This window comes from Podarcis melisellensis (genome assembly GCF_964234715.1).
Source record: "Podarcis melisellensis genome assembly, chromosome: 9".
NCBI classification, from domain to species: domain Eukaryota; kingdom Metazoa; phylum Chordata; class Lepidosauria; order Squamata; family Lacertidae; genus Podarcis; species Podarcis melisellensis.
Genome location: NC_138541.1, coordinates 16,664,808 through 16,688,777, shown reverse-complemented (window position 1 = coordinate 16,688,777; position 23,970 = coordinate 16,664,808). Strand labels below are relative to the sequence as shown.

Here is a 23,970-nt window from a genome sequence, read left to right as displayed (position 1 = left end):
CAGTATGGTCTACTGACTCGAAGCAACTTTCCAGGGTTTCCCAGCCAGACATGGAAAAGGCTGGGGATTGAACATGGACACTTTTGCATGTGATGCTCTGCCACTGGGCCACAGCCCTTTCACTTACTCTTTGCCACACCAGAGCCATACAATGTAGAAGCTGCCCAGCTCTCTGCAGCACCACCAATACAGTGATAACAGTTGTATGTTGCAGCTACCAATACAGAAGGGATGCGATGATACAAGGGACAATTAGGATTCCACCTGGTTCTACAAAGCTGCTGATTGTGGCCTGACTGCTGGCTGACACACCTTGGACAGTCTGCCTCCAGACAACCAGCTGACATGATGTACTAAGTCTGTCAGATGTACAGATTTGACCATAGCAGGAGTCAAAGGGCAGCATAAGGCACACGTTCTTAACAATCTAACAACACAACACTTTCTGCATCTGAACACAGGATGCATCTGCTAGGTCGAGCCAATTTCTGACAGGAAAAATGGGCACAAAACACGGCATCATTAGACTTCCTGGCAAAACGTAACTTTGCTGATAGGTTCTTGGACAAGAACAGTTTATAAGATGAAGCCTTCAATTTTTAAACAGCAAGTGATTCCAGAAATGATCACCTCGCAAAGAATAGTTTATTTCATTTGGCATAAAAGAGAGAGGATATCTAGCAAAGATGCACTGTATCAAGCTCCTCTTACCCTCAAGCCCCAAGAGATCACAATTTGATGAATTAGCAATGAGGCAGGATATGTTTTCTGAGTATTGGGAATCAATCTAATGAGGAATCCCTTTGGATAAACTGAGATTTATCTACCTCAATGAAATATTGATTAAGAGATGTACATCTGTATGTATCTTCTCCTTACCAGTTCAACAGAGCAATCTGAAAAGCATTTTATTGGAAGCAAATCTCCTTCAAGGAAGTGCCTTTGGGGATGCAACTGATTCTTACTTAATTTCTTTATCCACACAAACACATATGCACTTTACATCAATATATATATATGCATCTCATTAAATGCACACAAATGTAAAGTCTAATGCACTGCTATTTGCATAGCTATAAGAATGTTTATGGGACGCGGGTGGCGCTGTGGGTTAAACCACAGAGCCTAGGGCTTGCCGATCAGAAGGTCGGCGGTTCGATTCCCCACGACGGGGTGAGCTCCCGTTGCTCGGTCCCTGCTCCTGTCAACCTAGCAGTTTGAAAGCATGTCAAAGTGTAAGTAGATAAATAGGTACCACTCTGGCAGGAAGGTAAACGGCGTTTCATAGAATCATAGAATCATACAGTTGGAAGAGACCACAAAGGCCATCGAGTCCAACTCCCTGCCACAAAAATATTTTGAGGTGAAAGCTTTTGCCCCTGGCCCTACGCACCATGAGAATGTGGCATTGCAGCCCTCAGGCTGAAAAAGGACCCTCAATTTGTGCCAGGCTTGACCATTGCCTGCACAACAACTGAATATGCTACACAACTATATTGTAACTCCTGACTTTCACTTAGGTCCTTCCTAAGGTGTCATCACACTGCGAGTGTTCACATCTCTACTCCACATTCCAGCAACTGAAGTACCAACAGCAGACTTTTGTCTTTCAAATTTCAGCAGCGCACTGAGTGAGGCCAAAATTCGGTGCCCTCCCCATCTGCAGCATCCTCTAGGCTCAGCACCCACTGTGGCAGAACCAGTCACGCCCTAAATCTGCCTCTGGAAGGACCCAGCATGGAAACTCGCAATGGTATAGCATCAGTCTGCATGTGAAGGATGGTAAAAAAAGAAAAGAAAAAGAGGTGCGTTACCATAAGCAAATTGCTTTCCTTGCTTTCCTTGGTGCCTGTTAACGTGTCTTCATGGTCTAATAACATTCATGAACCGCAATACCGGAGAGTGTTTCAGAAATGCAAACAACTTAAAAGTGACTTTGGGTTGCCATCTTTACATCTAGGGACCTAAACGTTTCTCTGCAGAACAGTCAATATTGTTTGTTTGTGTGGTTGTCTGCTTAATTAAATCACAGCAAAAGTCCTTAATATTTTTTATGAAAGTTTGGAAAGAATTCAGTTGACCTTAAATTCTAATTCAGACTAAATGAGTTTACTGGGGAGATATTTTTTAAAAAAAAGAAGAAGAAGAAACTCAGAATAGATAAAAATGTGCAGGACCAGGTGTCAATATTCATGAGCAGATCCAAAAATATTAAGAATCTGTCCTGGGACTCTTAGATAAGCTTCAGTAAGTGCAGGAGTGTTAGATTTTTGCCAATACCTATTGAAGTCTTACTCTTTTCCCATCGTGATTAAATTTGTGTAACCCCGAAGGCTTGGCAGCAAAATATTATGCAAATAATAACCTACTCAGTAAGAAGCCTTTGGAGAGAAATTTTTATAAGTCCCTTTTAAAAGAATGCATGCAGGTGAAATTCAAAGTCATTATGATGTCAATGAGAACTCCACAGATGCAGACTTCTGAACTAAAATTATTTTCAGGTCCTTTTATGTAGGGAGGCTGGAAAAGCCAGCTGACATTTTCAAAAAAAAAAAAAAAAGTAATATTCAGTATGATCACCTCTCTTATTAGAGCTATACTCAACGATTTTAGGAAGTGCAAAAAACCCATAATGTTGCACCAAAACCAGATCTGACTTAAACATATTATTTGAGAGGCTACCAAAATAGGTAGGTAGAAAGGGAGAATATAGCAAGGGAGTCCATAGTTTAGGCAGAGAACATGAGTTTTGCATTCATTAGGTCTAGGATTCAGCATCTCAGTAAAAGGTCTGGGGGAAATGCTTCACCAGAAGCACTGAAGAACTGTTTATTAGGGAAGAAAATACTGGGCTTGATGGACCAATGACTTGTTAAATAAAGGGGAAATCACCAAGAAATGTTGAGCAAGTTACATTGTACCATGGCATTTACATAGATTCTCACCCTTGTGAAATTATAAACCAGGCTACAACTGCACGATCATGGAACAACATAACTTAAAAGCACTGAAAGTGGTTTGGATGTTCCAAATAGACCTACTGAAATAACTGGGACTTAAAAGTCATGAGTCCCACTGATTCTAATGGATTTGCTTTCAGCATTATTCAGTCTGGATCCAATCCAGTATCTGAGGGAAAAGGGAAGTGTTGTTATTGTTATTACTTATTATATTTCTATACCACTCTTCCTCCAAAGATCACAGTTTTACAGAAGAGTTTGGATTTGATATCCCACTTTATCACTACCCTAAGGAGTCTCAAAGCAGCTCACATTCTCCTTTCCCTTCCTCCCCCACAACAAACACTCTGTGAGGTGAGTGGAGCTGAGAGACTTCAGAGAAGTGTGACTGGCCCAAGGTCACCCAGCAGCCGCATGTGGAGGAGCGGAGACTCGAACCCGGTTCCCCAGATTACAAGACTACCGCTCTTAACCACTACACCACACTGGCTCTCAATATGAAGACACAAAAATGCATACAGTAATAACAAACAAACAGAATTTTCCCACCCCCATTTAAAAGGCTACAGCACAGAGGTGACACATGAGGGCTTGAGATTTCTGACCAGAACCTATCGCTCATTTTATGAAGCTGTCACTCTTACAAAGCGTGTTCTCCTTCATAGAGAGAACGTGTTGCAGTGGGGTCTGACAGGCCACCCCTCTGTTGCTGGGCGGGTTAGTATGGATGACTATCCACAGTGATTGGGGGGGTTGGATTACTGGGCAAATTTTGGTCTTGCCATTTAGGGGGACATCAAGTCACGCAGCAAAGACTGGGCTCTTTTGCTGCATGCATCGGATCATCCACCCACCCTCCCTAATCTAGACCTATTGCGCTGACCTTGCTATGCCTGTCATGGGGTCGTCTACCGTTGGGGCAGGGGCCTGGTAGGAATTTTGTCCATCTGGCTGATTGGCTGGTGCCATTTGGTTTTTGCCTACTGCGTAGCAAATTCGTCACAACTTGTAAGGTTGTGGTTAGGCATTGGTTTATAAATTGGTTGGTGGAGGGGTAAGGATTGGCAGTTCCTGCCCCTCCAATGCTGCTGCGGAAAGGGAATTCCGTTAAAGGCATCCAGGGGCTTGCTATTCTTTCGTCCGTACCCCTGAATGGGGCTTAGGGCTGCGCAAGCCCCCGGGAGCAGGCGGGGACGGGGATGAGGGTCTGGTGCCCGGCTCCATGCTCTCCCCAATATTGTTTTCCCTTACTGGGTTTCGCTGGAATCCAGAAGTCAGGTCTGTCCCTGGGCGTGGGGACAGATAGTCATAACCAATGCCTTAGCAACCACTTACATTTATGTATTTTAATAAACGTTGTGGCCAAAATTATGACAAAAACCTTAAACAAAAATTATGTGTGAATTGTGAATTATTTAGGGGTGGCTTGGGGGACCTCGACATGCAAGAAATTCTGCATGCTCCACTCAGGAACATATAGCACTAGTTTTCAACACTGGATTGGTTACGCAGAAGGTACAATCGATGAAGAGCTGGGGCAAACTTTAAAATCTTGAGAAACTTTGGCTTAACTTAAGGTACTCCATCTCAACGACTGGTACATTGGTTCCCTGAAAATAGTTTACAGCTCATGCTTCTTTGAAAGTCATACTCCGAAACATCTGAGTCCTTTGAAAGAAACAATGTTTGCACTAAAATCTATCAAGGTCATTAATCATAAAAGTGGTGCTCTTTCATCTGAGTGCCAGCCAGTGGGATTAAACGGATTCACAGCTTGCTTAGTGTTCTAGACCAGCCTCAGAGCAGATCTGCTGTCAGCCTTGACTCACAAGGCAGCAACTTGAGTAATGAGAACTTAACCCGCCTGCTGGGGCAAATACAATGAAGCAGTGACTAATTAGCATATGCAAATATTGTATACATTGAGCCAATTTACTTAAACATTCTCTCTTCCGCACACAAAATCAGAGCTCCCCCTTATACAAATTTGAAGATTATATTCTGTGTAATTAGCTCTTAATTTTTAAGGATAAATGCCAATCATAATTTGCCTTTGCAAATGGGATTAATTAGCGCAAGTAATAACATATGCAAGCACAGATAAACTGTGAATCCTGCTTGCTCCAGTAATAGGCAGGATGAAGTCAATGTCACCTCTTTCATTACAGTTTCCCACAAAATAAATGAAAACCACGGACTAGAACATTGTTTCAAAAAGCTGATCCTGTAACAAGCAATGCAGAATCCTCCGTCTTAGATCTAAGCAACTTCAGGAGATGTTGGGGAGGGGAGGGCGGGGGGGGGTCACATAAAAAGAGGTTAAGGTCTCCTCCTATATTTTTATAATCCAGTGATTCATGTGCATTTGGAGGTTTCTACAAACTGGAGCTGTTCAGTGCCACAAATTGCTCCAGTTATAATTGAACAGAAGGTCAACACACACTTTATTTTTCATATTCAGCTTGCAAACCCAGTACAAAATTGTCTGTGGCTGAGCCATGATTCTCCATCAGCTCATTTTCATTCTTATTGTAAAGCATTTCCATTAATGTGTGTTTCAGCCTGGTAAATTTTCACCTTTTTTCCATCCAGGTCCTGGACAGAAATCACTGCTTAACTGAGCTGCTGAAAAACCCAAAAGCAAGACAAGGAGAATACAGTATTTATTAGATCAATTTTCCCCCATCAAATATGCACATTTTTATTATACAGTGACACTTCTGATCACACTCCATACCTGTGGAAGCTGCTATTGCAGATACAACCCAGTCTTACATGTATTTATTCAAAAGTAAGTCCTACCACATTTAATATGTATTCCCAACTGATCAGAGAATTGCAGCCTTAAGAGAGAATATAATGAAAATGATCTACAGGTGGTACATGACACCAGTCAAGCTTGCAAAAATTTACCATTTGCCCGATAATAAATGTTGGAAATGTAATGAGACTGAAGGTACATTCTTTCACCTTTGGTGGACATGCCCAAGGATTAAGACTTTCTGGGAGATGATCTATAATGAAATGAAAAAGGTATTTAAATATACCTTTCTGAAGAAACCAGAGGCCTTTCTCCTGGGCATTGTCGGCCAATTGGTGCCAAAGAAGGATAGAACTTTCTTTATGTATGCTACAGCAGCAGCAAGAATACTTATTGCAAAGCACTGGAAGACACAAGATCTACCCACCCGGGAAGAATGGCAGATGAAGTTGATGGACTACAAGGAACTGGCGGAAATGACTGGCAGAATCCGAGACCAGGAAGAAGAGCCAATGGAAGAAGATTGGAAGAAATTTAAAGATTATTTACAGAAACATTGTAAAATTAATGAATGTTAGAAGGATGTTGGAATGAAGTTATATGGCTTTAGCAGAAATGTTATAAAGGATTAAGTAAAAATAGATTGTTAATCGGCTAAAGGGGGAAAAGTAAAGTTAGATTGTGTCAAGACAAATTATAGGACAAAAACTGAGAAAGATGGAAAGGATTTGCTGAAATAGCTAACTGAACTAGAATACAAAAAAGGGAGGTGTGAGGAGGTCAATGAAACAAGTAAATGAAAGGTAAGTTATGGGAATATTCGTTGTGTTTTTAATTGTTTCTGTTTCTGTTTTTGTTTTTGTTTTTGTTTTGTTAAGATAAGTAGTGTTTTCTGTTTTTTTCTCTTTATTGTAATGTATTGTTTTGTTTTGTTTAACTTTGTTTTTTCCTTTTTTCCTTTCTATAACCCTTAAACCTTTAATAAATATTACTTTTTTAAAAAAAGAGAGAATTGCAGTTTTAGTCTTTCTTACTCTCTTGTTTTAAAACTTACATGCACACACCAGCATTTACCATCTTGGACAACTGCCTGGCTTCCAGAAGGGAAGCCAGGTATTTAACTAGCAAAGGCTTGTTTTATAAAGCCAAGTAGGGCCATTGGCATCAGATCCCAACAAGGTTTCCAGAAATATATATTTCCAAAAGTTTATAGGTAAATTCCAGGGCCTGGCATCTGGGCTTTCCAGCTGCCAAATTAAGTTCTGTCTGATGCCACAGCTGTTGACTATTTCTCTAGGAAGGAAAGAGGAAGATAAATTAGCGAGGGACATGTCAGCTATAGTAGGAGAAAGTGTTGAGATATTCAATTATGATCATTTCTGTGTCTAATTGCTTATGCGTGTGCCAGGGCCTGCTGTGCTGGTAATGCAGTTTCGCTGGCTCACTATGTGTGTGCATGAAATCTGCCGTCAACACAGAAGAACAGGTACTCTGTGTTTATTGGAATATGACAGAAACGAAGGCCAATGCAGTTTTCTTCTACCTGTTTTTGGAATGAAAACACAGAATGAAAACACTTCTGCAATGACTTTGCATGAACCAATGTATTTATTTATTAGCTACACTATAAATATTGTTCTATTTACATTCAGCAACTGTTTTATTTACTAGTGCGTCTGGTCCTAATTACTTACACAGTACAGTATTAAAAACTCAGTAATGAAAGCCAGAGTGCTTACTCATTAGCCACACATAAGAATTACAGTGGTACCTCAGGTTAAGTAATTAATTCGTTCCAGAGGTCCCTTTTTAACCTGAAACTGTTCTTAACCTGAAGCACCACTTTAGCTAATGGGGCCTCCTGCTGCCGCCGCACCGCCAGAGCCCAAATTCTGTTCTTATCCTGAAGCAAAGTTCTTAACCTGAAGCACTATTTCTAGGTTAGCAGAGTGTGTAACCTGAAGCGTATGTAACCTGAAGTGTATGTAACCCGAGGTACCACTGCATATGGAAACGTGTGGGGCCTGCAACAAAATGTTGCAGTATATTGTCATGACCTAACAGTCATTCAGTGTTCCAGCAAGCCAGTCATGTTCTCCTCTACATACTCTATTTCATCTTGTCCCTCTTCAGTTTTCCAATATTCTTCACCAATTAATACTTAGCATTCTGTGACAAGCAAGCATGTTCAGTTCTCCTTGGGCTGCTTTTTGTTTTTGAGGGGGAATGCCCCCTCAGAGGGCTTTTTTTATTATTCTACTTCTGCAAATCACAGAGTTCCCTTGCTGATGCCTCCCTCTTGTTTCTCGTTTTGGCTTCAGTCATGCTGGCATTCACCACCTAAGTTTGCTAATAGAAGAAGTGATGCTATTAAAACTATACAGTAGAGTGGCACACACATCCCAACCTGTGGCTCTCTGGTGATCTTTTGTCTCACACCAGATAACCCCAGTAACTACTAGTAAAATGAGGAAATACTGCAGGATGGGAACAGGACACTGGTTTGGTTTGCATCGTACGTTTAGTTGAGTGAATCCTGATTACTGACCTTTGTCTGGGGTAAGTTATATAACTTTTGGTGGCAAAATAGCCCTATGATTATTATACTCCCAACTTCCATCAACTTCTCTGGATTGAGAAACTTCTTAAACCTGGAGTTTAAAACTACACCTACAAATTAAAATTACCCAATGCACTGTTAATCAGATGTAACATTTAGCTTTGTTTAAAATAAACCCAAAATCAATATTGTGCTTGAACTGTGTCATTGCACTGCTGGGATTTTTATAGCAGCAGTAAAACACACAGAGACACACAACTGTTTGCTAGAATGTAGAAGTCAGGTACAAGCCAGAACTTCATGGAAGACTTTTTTTTTCTGCTGCTTCTGCGACTTCAAAGCAGAGAGGCAAAACCAATCAATGTGCAATGTTGGAGTCCATAACTGAACAAGACAACTGTGCCATGGTGGGATATAAACTATATCTTTCTCTTGCAATAACTATTGACTTGCTGGCTTTGAGTGCATTGAAATGACACTCTTTTATTCTGATGGCTGAGGAGATCTGAGAGAGGTCAGCCTGCTTGTTCTGGCAACGGATGAGGAATGAACAGAAAGCTAACACAGAGTTTTAGAACTCTTTACTGCTCTTGGTAACTTTCAAGGCCTACCAATTGCAGAAGCTAGGTTTTTTTTTGTTTTGCTTTGTTTTACAAAAAATGTAGTGGTCGGATTCTATCATATAAGAACATCTATGCACATCTATATAAGATACTTGTCCAAAGCTGTTTCAGGTAGCTATTGAGATTGGGACTGCCAAACACTGGTGAATTTATAGGAGAGGGGCTGGAGCTTTTCAGTAGAGTCCATGATTTATATGTGTTCATTCTCTGGTTTCACCCACCTTAGAGCAGCAGGGGAAAAGAAAGTTAGAAGAGCCTTGCTGGGTTTAGCCAAAGGTCCACCTGTGCACCTTAAAGCAGATGGATTAAAGCAGCCACCTTGTTCAATGGAATTGCACAAAACAGCACCCCCACAGGCCTGTCTCTGCCACTGCAGGGGTTGTGCTGCATTGGCTTCTGCATTGGATCTCGTGGAACTCTCATGAGATCTCAAAAGAACTCCACCAGATCTTGGCAGAAACCGCCATGCCATGTGACCCCAGTAAGAGAGCCTTTGGCATGGAAGCAGTTGGGGGGAGGGGTTGTACACTTTCCTGTTTTGCCTCAAGGGGTGAAACACAATGTCCTACCTCTGTGTATGGGAAACCCTAAGTAGGACATGAGCACAACATTCCTTACCAAATGGAATTCAGAATTTAGGCAGTACAACTAGGGAGAACTTCCACCAGTCAGAATAGATGCTGGTAGACTGACTTCGTACATATAGCAGCACGATAACTTTATTAAAAGTAGTGCTGGATTTGGCTCCAGTATAGCAACACAGTTCCTTGTGGAAAGAATAATACTCCTGATATCATATTTTGCCTGGGTTTATATTTAGAGTTCATAGTAACCTTTCTGACAAACTTTGAATCACTTGCCTAGGCTATTTCTCCTGACAGACAGCAGGAATATTAACACTATTAAAAAAACACAAACCCACCACATTCTGTTTATTCATTTTTACGCAAATACAAAAGTCTTGCATATCATTGATGCACAGTGTACCCAGAAAACAAATATCAAATGAATCATAGCAACTGAAAAATGAATGATTAATTAATAGAAAATAAATAAAACCACTCAGCTAAAAAATCAATAGAATTTGCAGCCTATGTATCACATACAAACAGTTACAAAGACAAAACATTAACGTTCAAAGGTTTTATTCCTCAGAAGAAATGTACACATACATCATAAAAATGAGTGTGAGAAGGTTTTCGTTAGCACCAATATAAGGCTATGCACCTAGCATTAATATTAAGAGCATTTTTCTTTTCTTCAGGGAATTGAACATGTGAAAATCAAAAGAGACCACTAAATAGCAAGAGAGTCTTATTTTGGAATCTAATTTCTTTCATCTATGAGGTCACATTCTCTATTACCACCAAGTTCCATGCTTTAGCTCATACTTGTCTGATAGCGGCAGGCAGACATGTCCTGTTCTGTCTGTAGAAGGGATGCTTCAGGGCTACACTGTCAATAGCAGTCGTTTGGGATTCTTGCAAACAGGACAGTGTTATTACTGCATGTTAGCCATATTTAATCTCAACATCTTTGGGTTACAAGATGCTCCCACCACAGCAATGAAGACATATATCAGTTTTCCCACATTGCACGCAACATTCACTACTGTATTTGCCTCTTCATTTCACTGCAGTAGGCTGGAGGTCATTTATTCAGATTTTACCTCAGATTTTTGTGTGTGGCTTCTGAAAATTCTGCTGGATTTTTAGCCTAAAAATGGAACTCCAGATTTTGTACCATTGCACAATCTCCAAATGGTACCCTAAATGCTCATCCCAAACAAGGTTATATATGAACCTTATATTGAGTCAAACCATTGACCAATTTAGAAGAGCCATAATTTACTCTCTCCGCCATCTCCTCTAGTAAATAATTTTACTTTTGCACATCAATAACGATTCTATACTGAGATTATATTGCCTTCAGTGTTTGAACTCCAGGCTTTGGTATTTTGGTTCTGCCATTTTGATCAGCTTATTTTGAGCTAAGATTCGCCTGCCATATCACTGAAGGAGCAGCCACCATATTGGAAATTCATTAAAAATTTATGGAAGCTCAATACAAAGGGCAGAACACAATACACTTAGCTCACTGGTGATGAAACAGTTTCTTCATCTCTGTCATGGTGGTGTATTCTGGCCACATTCACACAAACGTGTTCGTTGGACAACCTGTGTGTGTAAATAGCTGCCACTAATTAAATACCGAAGACAGGAGTGCCTGGCGTGTTCTGGTCTATGGGGTCGCGAAGAGTCGGACATGACTAAGCGACTAAACAGCAACAACAATTAAATACCACTGAGAGAACTTTCTGAAAATATCTGACATCAGCTTAAACATAATTCTTTCTAAACCTGACAATTCCATTCATTGCTGAGTAAACATGTGTGAATCAGCCTTACATCTTTGTTCAATGACTTTACAGATTTGTCCCACAAGTTACAAAGCTGGCACTGCATAATAAAGCATTAAACTGCCACCTTCCTTTTTTGGATTTTATCTTCTGTATGATGTGGCATTTCCATGCAATGTTTTTGCAGATATTTGAGTGCAATATATTTTCCTTCCTCCAAAACAATGCATTATTGTCCCCAAATCCCTTTTATAATCAGCTACCTTCATGCTTCATCTTCCTGTTGTATCATTAATGTTAATGTTCTGTTTTGTTCTTAACAAGCAGGAACTTCCATTACCCCCAAAATGAATAAATGAATTCTAAAACCGCACTATATTAAAAATGTATATACAGCACACAGTCAGCATTCAGTCCTCATATATATTTCTATTAAGATAACTAGATAGATAGCAGCAGGTCAAGGATAAAAATCAAGATAATCTATCCAGCTTCCATTATTTGCATTATGTATGTCATAGAGTGTATGATGTATGCTAATGGCATAACACCCTTCTAAGCTCTTACAGTTTAAATATGCTTATAATCTAAGGTGCATTGAGAAGCATAAAGTACCGCCTAATTTACAAAAAATCCCTATCATATCCCCAATACAAATCCTTTTTAAAGTTCTGGCTCAACCTACTTTGCATCATGAAAGGCAATAGATCAGAGAATAAAATATTTTATCCACACTTCCTCAGGTTGGGAAACCAAAGATGACTGCAATATGGTAACTTGTGTTGCTCAATTTCAGCTGAAGTAACACTAGACTTGTCCTCCTGAGCCATATTGGAAGACTGCAGAGTGGAAAGTAAATAAATGAATAAATAAAGATGCTGGATTTGACTTCCATCAAATCAGGTCACATAGGAAAAGACAAACTTCTAACCCATCCTAGAGGATGACATAGTCTTCCATCTATAGCAGGGATGGACTCCAACTCCCATCAGACTCAGCAAGCATGGACAATAGTCAAGTGATGACAACTGTTCCATCTTTCGTGCATAGATTCTTTAGCTAATTTTCAACTGCAAAACTTCTGACCATTTATTATTATGTTTTGTTACGCTCTCCTAAATGGTTGGGCAGAACTTCCAATCTACCCTGGAGAATATTCAGCAAAATGATCTCTTCACTATCCTCAATTTCACTAACAACAATAATAACCCAAACATTTTCTAAAACAAACTGACCTTCTGTTACCTTCTCCACTGTGTACCACCATGCTCCACCCAACCCGTCCACACTATTCATTTAAAATTTATCACGGCTTTGATCTTTCCTGCCTTATCATATATTTTAGGCCCCTTGAGCTTGTAGTTTATTACAGCAATTGTCTATTCAATGGTGACTGTAAGGACTCTGAGTATGGACCATGCCATTTCTGTGTTCTTCGGGTAAACCTGGCACAATAGCTCTATAGATTTCCTTTGTGGGTTTCCTATAGGCTAATCAGTACAAGAATAGTATGCTGGACTAGATGGGCCATTGGTCTGATGCATCAGGCTCTAATGATGTTGATATGTATTAGGAGAAGTATTACATTTCCCTGATCTTGTTTGGGTGTACATAGTTTTTGTGAAGGCCACAGTAATGCATCTCCAGCTATATTTCCCCCTTTTAAATAAACCACAAAAAACATAACTCATTAACTATGAAAATATTTTTTGAATGGCATTATAAATGCCTTTTCTTCTTGTCAGTGCAATGATTTCTTCACATGTGGAGTACAATTTGTGCTCATGGCGATCTTTGCTGTTTTCAAATAAACAGTAAGAATATATTTTATGGAGCTTTAAATATGCTATGATGCATCATAAACTCTTCACAGCCTTCGAGCCTAGATAGGCAGAGTAGCATTAATTAAAGTCATACATTTTCATTCTGGTGCTTAGATTAGATTTGGAGAAAGATAATATTAACCAACTGCATTATAATTTGGTGGTATCGTTATTTATCCTTACTCTCAGAAACCAAAAGCAGTAATAAAAAAAAAAAGCTTCACTCACCCCATGAAGTTCTCAGCGAAGTTAATCTTAGAGATATTTTTTTTAAAAAAAATCAGGGGATGACAGCTCATAAATGAAAAGGTAATAATAGTGAAGACCAAAATAATTTATTTTAGGCTTGTACTACCATAATAGATCTCTTCAAAGCCTTCCATTCATCTTGTTATCCTTTTCTGGGTACTCACCTTTTCTGTATGTTCTCTCTGTAGTTCCAATTTCATTTTTCTCCCATTATTTCTTTAGATTTGACTCTAACATTCATAGAATACAATGTTATTGACTAGATTTGCAGCGTCCTCAGATTTCAGATTAAGAGAAACACTTTAAAATCAAAAATGAAATTTGAACAGCAAACTATCTTTACAAATCCAGAATGCAGATTTTTAAACTGCTCTGCCCAAAATTATATCCTGGTTTAAGAGTTTGAATCAAACTGCAGGGTTTCCAAAGTGGAATTCATTCCAAGCTCATTTATTTAATTTAAAAAAATCTAGCTATTTCTGGGACTGTTTACCAGATAAAATAAGAATAAAACTACAAAAATCATTAATACATTACAAGGCCTGGGAAAGTAATAATAATAATAAAATTGCCATCACCAACCAATGTTGGTACCAATGTTGGGCTTCTCTGGGGAGGAAATTCCATAAAGGAGGAGACTTTTAAGATTATTTCAATGGCAGGTTGGTATGGGAGCAGGCATTCCTTCAGTACTTTGGTCCAAAGACATTTAGGGTTTTAAAGGGAAACACGATCACTTTGAATTGTGTCTTTCCCAAACTTAATAATCTGTTAAAAAAAAGAAACATCTGTCTAAAGCTCTTGCTGAGATTCCAACTCTCTTCTAAGGCCATTCACTTTAAACAGAAATTCTGGAACCTGTAGTTATTTAGCCTTCCTTGGAACTGTCTGGAATATTAGAGTTAAATAAAAGCTAACAAAAAACGCACTGCACTTCTCAAGAGACATAGAACCCTGCTGGATAAGCCAAAAGCCCATCAAGTCCATAATACTGTTCTCACTGCAGACAGCAGGAGCTGAGTGCATCTGAGCCATCAAATCAAGTTCCAGGCTGGTTCAGAACACTTTGCCAAAAAAGAGGAAATAAAAAGAGGATAGAAGAGGGCATGGAATTGAAGAAGAAGAAGAAGAAGAAGAAGAAGAAGAAGAAGAAGAAGAAGAAGAAGAAGAAAAAGAAGAAGAAGAAGAAGAAGAAGAAGAAGAAGAAGAAGAAGAAGAAGAAGAAGAAGAAGAAGAAGAAGAAGAAGCTAATTTATATGTATAGATGCAAACTTAGAAATAATGGCTATAATTTAAATCAAAATACAATACCTCTGTATTGTTACCAGATGAGTGCACACTCGATTCTGACCAAACTAAACCCCCCTAGAGCAAAATATGCACCAAGAGGCTACGTTTGGTCAGGATTGAGTATATACTTCTAGAGTTAATGCTGAATTTACTTCTGGTAGGTGAGGCACCATAGCCACCAGAGGGCTGTTAAAATGTGTGTCCTGGGCTTTTTAGACTTTCCTACCCATGTATTATCTGAAACCAAAGGGGCACATTGGTTGCTAGATGTGAAATTCTTTTTAGCTCCTATGCTACTAAAAACCCCTTACATTTCCAAGAGTGAATGACAACAATCAAGAACAGCAAATAAAGTATAGGTGGTTTTAGGGTAGTGTGACCAATGCATGACCACGGTGGACACAACTTTGTAGTGGGTGCCACAAACAACGCTGTAGAAAGGAGCACAAATGGGGGGCAGGGGAAGGCTGATTTTTAGTGTCACATAAGGCGCCAGTGAAATTTGAGAGCCCAAACTCCATCACTGCATAAAAGGTTTGGTGGATGTGTCCTCTCCTCACTCCCTCCATCCACAACTTGCTAAATTTGAGAAAACACAGGGAAGGAAGGAAGGAAGGAAGGAAGGAAGGAGGGAGGGAGGGAGGGAGGGAGGGAGGGAGGGAGGGAGGGAGGGAGGAAGGAAGGAAGGAAGGAAGGAAGGAAGGAAGGAAGGAAGGAAGGAAGGAAGGAAGGAAGGAAGGAAGGAAGGAAGGAAGGAACTTGGCACATGGGAGGTGTCACTCAGAGCTAGATGAGCCAAGGAGATAGTGGGAGGAAGGAAATCTCTGTATCACTCATACCATTTCTTTTCAACATAAACAAAGAGGATAAGAGTTCTGATCTACTAAAGGACATGAATTGTTACCAAGAGCTTGTTTGCTTGTTTCCAGATGAAAGGGAAAATAAACAATAAACCGATACCTGTATTTTGATACCTATTAATTGGTTTGGACTACACTTGCTGGTGGGACACGGGTGGTGCTGTGGGTTAAACCACAGAGCCTAGGACTTGCCAATCAGAAGGTCGGTGGTTAAAATCCCCACGACGGGGTGAGCTCCTGTTGCTCGGTCCCTGCTCCTGGCAACCTAGCAGCTTGAAAGCACGTCAAAGTGCAAGTAGATAAATAGGTACCGCTCCGGCAGGAAGGTAAAGGGCGTTTTTATGCGCTGCTCTGGTTCGCCAGAAGTGGCTTAGTCATGCTGGCCACATTACCTGGAACTTGTACGCCGGCTCCCTCGGCCAATAAAGCGAGATGAGTGCTGCAACCCCAGAGTCGGTCACGGCTGGACCTAATGGTCAGGGGTTCCTTTACCTTTACCTTACACTTGCTGGAATTTTTATTTATTATTTATTTAAAACATTTATAACCCACCATTCATCTGCGGGTACCAGAGTAGGGTACAAAACATAAAACAAGTGTTACAAAAAGAATAGAGCTATGAAACAATAAAACACATCATTGAAACAAATAGAAACAGCTCAATGCATTTCTTATTCTGTAAGTGAACCCAAATCCCAGACCTTACTTCATCCCTCAGACTTTTTCTGAAGTTTAGGGTCTGATGTGTATATGCATATGGGACAAATTGCCAACCTTCAGAGAAGGAAAGTATTGAGTAATTTTCTGCTTCTGCTTATGTCTTCAGAAACTTCTGCGTCCATAAATCTTAAAGTATACTTCTCACCTTCACCTCTACAGCCTTTCCAGCCACCAAACGAAATGTATTCTGATGTAATCCAAGACACCCAGAGGAACTCTTAAACATATCATTTTATGAAGACAAATTGTTCCCAACACTGGCTCTCACCTTAAAAGGCTCTCCCCCCTTCACTTTTGTCCCACTTTTGTTTGGGGTGTTCTGGAGATAACCACATATGTACATTTAAAGGACATTGACTAGGATTTTGTTCCAGTCAAATCCTATTACATCATATTATTTTAACAGTCCCAAACTAAAAGGAATATGTCATCAGTGCATGGTCATTTAAAAGTTTGCTATACAGCCCTTTGCTTCAAAACAAACAAACCACAACCTCCAATGAAACACTCAAATAGAACAGAGAGGGGAAGGTTAATCAATGTTTAATTTTATCAGTTCTGATTTCCAAGCTTAATTCACAGCTGGTTTTGCTCTTGTAAGCTCTAATGATCTGGGATCATATCTAGGGTATGTTAGGACACCTTCTTCCTGTATGTGTCTACCAATTCACTCTGACCTTCCCTTGAGGGTTGGCTTGGGGTCTTCTCTCTGCCTGTTATGTAGCTGGTGGCCTTGAATCACCAGAATAATAGACATGTGGAGTAGGAAAGGTCATCTTCTCCAACTCCCTGCAATGCACGTATCACACAAAGAATCACTGACAGATGGTCATTCAACTTCTGTTTAAAAACCTCCAAGGAAGGAGAGTCTGCGACCTTCTGAAACACTGGGCCTTTATGGTGGTGATGCTTAGGTGATGGGATTCTCCTCTGGGATTTGGAGCTGAAGACAATCTTTTGGCTTTGTTGCAATGCAGTGAATGAACCCTTGATTTTTATTGTTGCAGGTGACTTGGGTCTACCATTTTGCTTGAAGCCTCTGGCCAATATGTTAAAATAATATATTTTAAAGAATTAATAAAGGAATAAAATACTTAAGTAAGTGTAAGCCCAGTGATTTCTTACTATCCGTGGTTTTTCAGCCATGAACTGAAGAGACCTGCACTTTTAAATGGCCAAGAAACCCACCTAGATACCTTCCCTGCTTTCTTTCTGTTATTTTTTGTCTTACTCCTTTCTCTTTCTTCTTCTCCTCTCTGTTTTAATTATTGCTTAAAACATTATTTCAAAAGTGCTCCATAGAATCATTACAAACAATAAAGGGGGGAAAGAGCTCTTTTGTTCAAAGGAATGTTATATCCCAAGATCCTTTTCTACATTTTGTACTTCTGAGTTTGCAAAAAAATAAAATAAAAATATTAAGGTGTCTTGTTATGTCAGTATTTCTCAAATGCACCATTATGTGAGAATACCACTGAAGCTGGAATATCACTAGCATCCATCAAGGTATTTAGACCATAAAATAGACTATCTCCTGAATTTAATGAAAAAATGGAATGGAAAAATCTGAGTTCTACCTTATGCATTTGTGTGAATCTGAAAAGGTTTAATGTGTATAAGTATGGAATTAAATATATCAGAATTGTTATGGGATTTCTGGTTAGTGTAGAAAATATACCATGTAAGCTTATTATCGCAGTAAAGCTGCAATATTATATCCAGCTTTGTATTGTAATGACATTCACAATGTTAATATCTTTAGAGTAGGATAGTTAAAAAAAAAAATCAGTACTTGAAAATGATGTACTTACTTGAAAACATCCTGCATTGGTAACCGTATTTTCAGAGCAGATGCAGCAAGATTTACACAGGTACTGTCCATATGAAACAATGATAGCTATTATAGTCTATTCATCCTCCCTATTCACACATTATTTATGTTACATGTGCGGCTATCACATGGAGCAGTAAGAGAAATCAGCTGTCCTTGCTGCCCTGAACAGTGCAGCCCCTAGTGGCTCCAGCTACATGACATCCATGTGTTCAGCATGAATGTTTGCAGAGTGCTGTGAGTAGGTGAACACATGTAGTTACTCCAATAATCAGCACCTGTGTGATCAACTACTGATGCAGAAGGCCCCTCTGCTGAGTACTGTTTGCAAGTTCAGCTCTCACATATTGCATGCATCACTGATGTGGAGCAATGCATGAAATGCACCATAGTCTATCATTTCAGTCTCCTCGCCTCCCACTGTATTACATCTGTGCAATACCTGGATGCAAGCTTTTCTTCTCATGATCAATGGGTGCACTAGTAAAAGCAGAAGTCAAGGACTTTTTTCACTTATACCAGCAAACTGCTTTCCTTTCCCACATCAGTAAAAGGGTGGGGGAGAAATGATTCTTCTTCCAGATTCTTTTCTGCCCGCATCTAGTAGAGGCATGCAAAGGATGGCGATGATGACAATGATACGGTCAACCATAATGAAGGAGAATGAAGTGGTGCTACAAGGCTCTTTCCATTGAGTAAAAATAAATGCATATTTGGAGCTAGAAGAGCACTCCCAGGATGGTATGTGTTGAAATAACATGTGCTGGCAGAAGCAACCCATTCTGAGCCTTGTCAGTCTCGCCAGCCAGAGCAGAAGATGTGGGGGATTCTGACTTGTGGGGCAGTGGCTGGAGAGGGCACACAAAAATATGCAATCTGATGTATTCCCCTTGTCTCAGGGGCACTTAAGGAGAACAGGAGGGATTTAGATTGAACAGATCCAAAGCCTCCCCCACACAGGTCCTTTCTCCTCCTGTCACAGCACCAACAGAAGAGGAGGGATCACTGTGGATGTTTCCTTGGCTGCAGTGGGAAGACTTCTTTGGCTAGACAGAATGTTCTTCCTCTCTGCCTGAGGAGTGGAAGTTCTGCAAAATTCTATGGCCCTCTCAGGGACCACAAGAGTACAACCCAAGATACTTTCTAGGCAAATAACCCATGAAACTATAAAACATTTCCTGGAATGTACCACTGCAGACTGCTGGTGTGGTATTGTACAAACTGAATTCTTCTCCATAAAGCCATTCTTCTAGATCAGGAATAGTCAACAAAGTGCTCTTGCAGTATAATTCCCTTCTTTCCTGATCTTTCCTGATCCTGGCCTCATTCCCGATGTTCTTACCTGTAGTGTGATGTGATGCAGTCATGCCATGTTTTATATCATGTCTAGCCATACATCTGAGAAATCTGCATTGCTTGGATTCTACTCATGCAATCGTATGCATGTCTGCTCAAAAGCAAGCCCCATTGAGTTCATTGAGAGCCTGCTTTAGCTCATTGGAGTAGAGCTTAGGGTGTATTTCCAGCTATGATAACAGATGCAATCAGATGCAGATACCAGAAAGGAAGTTAAGGGAAGAAAATGAGAACAGAGGAAGAGAATAAATTCAGTGAAGAGATGTTTCCTGCAATCTCCTTGAAACAGTATTTGTTACTAACTGGATTATAAGACGTGTTAGCATTAAAATTCTAAAACTCACCATGTTCTTCTAAGTGTTCTGTACTATATCATGTTCTGTACAATATATAGTATAAGGATAGAAAATCTGTGGCCCTCCAAATGTTCTTCAATTGCAACTCCCATCAATCGACCTCAGCCAGCATCCCCAATGATCAGGGATGAGGGAGGTGTACCACATCAGAAGGGGCCACAGCTACCTTACTCCTGATATGGTAGTACAAGAGAAAGAGGTAAAAGATCTGTAAACTGGGTTAGGTTTGGCTATGCAAAGAAGGAGAAATTGGAAAAAAAGTGAGAGAGTTCAAAATTGTGTTCCATATGCAAGTAAATTCTTTACAAAATAATAGGGTCAAGATGAGAATCAACAGCTAGCAGAGCAGCAAATGAGCTAGAAGTAAGAATAAGAAAACAGAAGAAAGACTGATTGATGTTTTGTTGCACCTATGCTAAACTGTAAATATAAAACTAGATGATGTGATTTCTCCTGTAGTTACTTAATATTGCCTGATTATAGTAAAGTCTGGGGAGGGTGCTTCTCAACAGAGATCCATGTATTGGTATGGACCAAACCACCCTAATTTGCTAGTCCCGAACTTATCCACTGGATTACACTTCTCCAAATTTTGTGGCTGTCTCCGTAAAAAACCAAACAAACAAGTGCACAAAATGTGATTTTTACAGGAAACTTGTACAATAACCTAAATTGCTTTTTATATTTTGTAAACTGCTTAGTAGCCTATTTTGGAATGAGAATTCACAATAGACTCAGTGTGGCCCAAAACAGTTTTCTGCCTAAAAGAGGAATATTGGCCTTGAATGTTGCTCTTGGTAACCACCAAGGTGTACTACCGCTTACCCCAAAGGATGATACAACTGTACACAAGTTATGGAAGATAAAATTATACTTTATTCTGATTTTTCAAATGCCTGTAATAATTTATTGGTAATAACTTAATCAAATATTTGTTAATGCAAATGAGAATAGTGAAGAATACTTGTTTTTTATAATGAGCAAGGCATTTTGTCCCAGCAAACCCCCCAAAGGCAAAGGCAGATTCATCTTTATACAGGCAACAAAGTGAAACTAATTGTCTATGTGGTGTGTGTGTCCAAGGATATGTTATTTTAATTAAATAATGTTGGTACCAATGAGATGCTGATTGGTTTGTAAACTGAACGTTCAGTACATGAAGAATTCCACAGGGCCTTTAAAAAAGAAGAAAAAAAAATATGATAAATGAAGTCTCAAAGATTAAGTTGCATGCATCACTGGTAGACGAGACATAAAACAATATTTGTGTTACAGATGCCTTGTGCCCTAAAAAGTTGTATTAAAATATTTAAGCCAAAGCATAATAATGATTAAAACAAATATAATCATGCTTACTATTATAATCAGTGAAATACTCCAATACATATCTTTTAACTAAAACATTGCACATTTAGAGAAAGAATCTCAATGAAGAAGGATCCCACATCTATACGAAGAATCAGATTAGGGGGAAATTGAGCACCAAAGACAAACAAGATGAACTGAGGAAAATTAATAAAATTATATTAGCTTAGCGTTGCTCTGAATCCAATTACCTGACTAACGCAAAGGAGATCTGGCTGGATACTCAACACAGGCTGCACATGTTTTAGACTTTTCTAGTGTGTTTGTCTAGAGAGTTTGTGGATAAGGAGCTGTGATAAATGTCAGGAAGTCTCTGATCTGAATTTAGCTTATATGTGACCCTTTAACCAGAGTGGGGAACCTGCAGCCCTCCATATACAATTCCCATTATCACTGACCATGCTGGCTGTGTTTTGATGGGAGCTGGAGTCTAACAGCATTTGGAGGGATGCATCGCTGCAGAAACTGAACTTTTGAGCTTCAGTATGTAAATAAGAGAGGGACGCAGGTGGCGCTGTGGGTTAAAGCCTCAGCGCCTAGGACTTGCCGATTGAAAGGTCGGCGGTTCGAATCCCTGCGGCGGGGTGCGCTCCCGCTGCTCGGTCCCAGCGCCTGCCAACCTAGCAGTTCGAAAGCACCTCCGGGTGCAAGTAGATAAATAGGGACCGCTTACCAGCGGGAAGGTAAACGGTGTTTCCGTGTGCGGCTCTGGCTCGCCAGAGCAGCGATGTCACACTGGCCACGTGACCCGGAAGTGTCTCCGGACAGCGCTGGCCCCTGGCCTCTTAAGTGAGATGGGCGCACAACCCCAGAGTCTGTCAAGACTGGCCCGTACGGGCAGGGGTACCTTTACCTTTACCTTTTATGTAAATAAGAAGACTGACCTACCTTACAGGATTGTTGTACGGATGTCAAAAACAAAATGTTTTGACACTGATTTAAGATATGGTTATTGTTGTTATATTGTGTAGTTAAGATTTTATTGGTTTTCCAATAATATAGATAAGACATCACTGGGCTCTTTTTTCCCACTAAAGATAACTTGCGTATTCACTGAGTTAAGAGATACCGGTAACTCATGTTTTCACTGAAAGCCACATCTTGTACCTTAACTGCATTTTTTAACTATTCTTAAAAAAATAAAACCACTGGTGACTATTAGCATTAGACACTGAGTAGAAGCACTGTGAGATTCTGATAAATAATCCACATGGAATGACTGCATTTCGTCCAAATGCAGCTCTGCTTCAAAAGCCAACAGAGAGAGCTACTTTTGTGAAGGAATAGCTTTAAAATATCTTTAAGTGTTTGGGCGGAAAAATATTTTGTAATATGTTAAATGCAAAAGCAAAAACAAGGAAGAAGAATTAAAAATGTGCACATGCTCCCATGCTCACCTGCAATCATATATTATACATAAGATCCAGAAGTAATGCAGATGAATACATGGGCATGCAATTATGAACCCAATCAGTAAGTGCAAATTGTTCATGCATTGCTAATACGTTTTGAGATATGGACCATATTTTAGATGTTGCAGATACTATCATAATAAATACGGAAGACACAGAAGGAGAAAGCACCCACAACAGCAGAAGAGATGAACAATGGCAGGAACAGATGTTATCCTATGTAAACATAATGGTATTTTTGGCAACAAAATGCAGAGCCAGAATTTCTGTCAGGTGGCAAGGACAAGACACTCCATTCCTTTCCAGGAAGCCACAAGGGAGTGTTGTGCATCAATGCATTTAGCCCTAAATGCTGTCAACAAAGAGTTTACCATGAATGCGCTGTAGCAATATCCATAAGTGGAACACAGAACTGTCCAGTGCATCATGTAAAATAGTTCATTGGCTTAAAGTGATTTATGTTTCAATGTCCAAAGCAATATCTATCCATATAAATATATTTATTTTGCCAACCATGTCTGCTAGCTAAAACAAACAAACAAGAGGGTTGTAGAAAATGGGTGAAAAAATGAGTGTGGAGGAGGGTAAATACAAAAAGGGGAATATATTGAACAGTCTTCACAATATTTTTAATGATCCCGCCCCCCAATAGTTGTTTCTATTTTAGTTGTAAGTTGCCTTGAGTCCTTGTCTGGGGAAAAATCATTGGCTGTAACCGTGCAATACACCATTTGAGAAGAGATCATGAAGTGGTTTCCATCACATCATGAAGAGCAGTTCTTTTCAAATAGTGAGTTGGATCCATTCAGGCTTTCTAAATGCAGACAATGTCTTCCACTTTTGGAATTTACACCTCATTGAAATGTCGCAATTGAAACCAACAATGTACTTCGTCTTGCCCAAGCATAGCCATTAAAGCTGCTCATGAGCCTACCTATTATAGCACTTGACTGTTGTGCAAGCTTTCACAGTTAGTAGCAAGCTGGTTTCCTTCTTGCCTTTGGATCTACCCCACTGCAACAACATGGTGATGATTATAGTTGCCGTGTCAAACGAGTGACCCCTCCCCATACCACTATGTGCAGATTATAATGTCTTAACTGGGTGCTACTCCCATCTTGACACATGATGGTCATGCTTTAAAGTCTGCTTCTCGGTACCCTCATCTCAACATTGTTTTGTAAATTGCTGAAATGGATAAAGGCTGAAGATGGTGCATGTTATAACATAAAAGAATGAGGTGTAATACAAATATAGTCTTCCAGATCACCGAAGGAAGAGGGAATAAGAGGAAGAATACAACTATCTGGAATGGGAAAAGTAATTCAACAAGATAATCAGATTTTGAAAGAAGTGGAGTATTAAAGATGGTATTTCTAATAATTATTAAGGTGAGCGTTCTGGATTGAAAGTAATGCCAGCATCCAAGAGTCCCTATCCATCTG

At 39.7% G+C, this 23,970-nt stretch overlaps 1 protein-coding gene across 6 annotated transcripts in view; it reads right to left on the bottom strand.

Moving 5' to 3' along the window:
• Positions 1-23,970, bottom strand: part of CCSER1 (coiled-coil serine rich protein 1) — a 741,428-nt gene that overhangs the window by 252,516 nt on the left and 464,942 nt on the right. Inside the window, exon 10 of one of the 6 annotated variants that reach the window (XM_081924902.1) lies at positions 20,602-20,923. The exons of the other annotated variants lie outside the window; for them this stretch is intronic. Coding sequence (XP_081781028.1) covers positions 20,843-20,923 — 81 coding nt within the window. The 3' untranslated portion in view covers positions 20,602-20,842. Of the gene's footprint in view, positions 1-20,601; positions 20,924-23,970 lie in introns of those variants that run through there. 6 annotated transcript variants of the gene reach the window in all.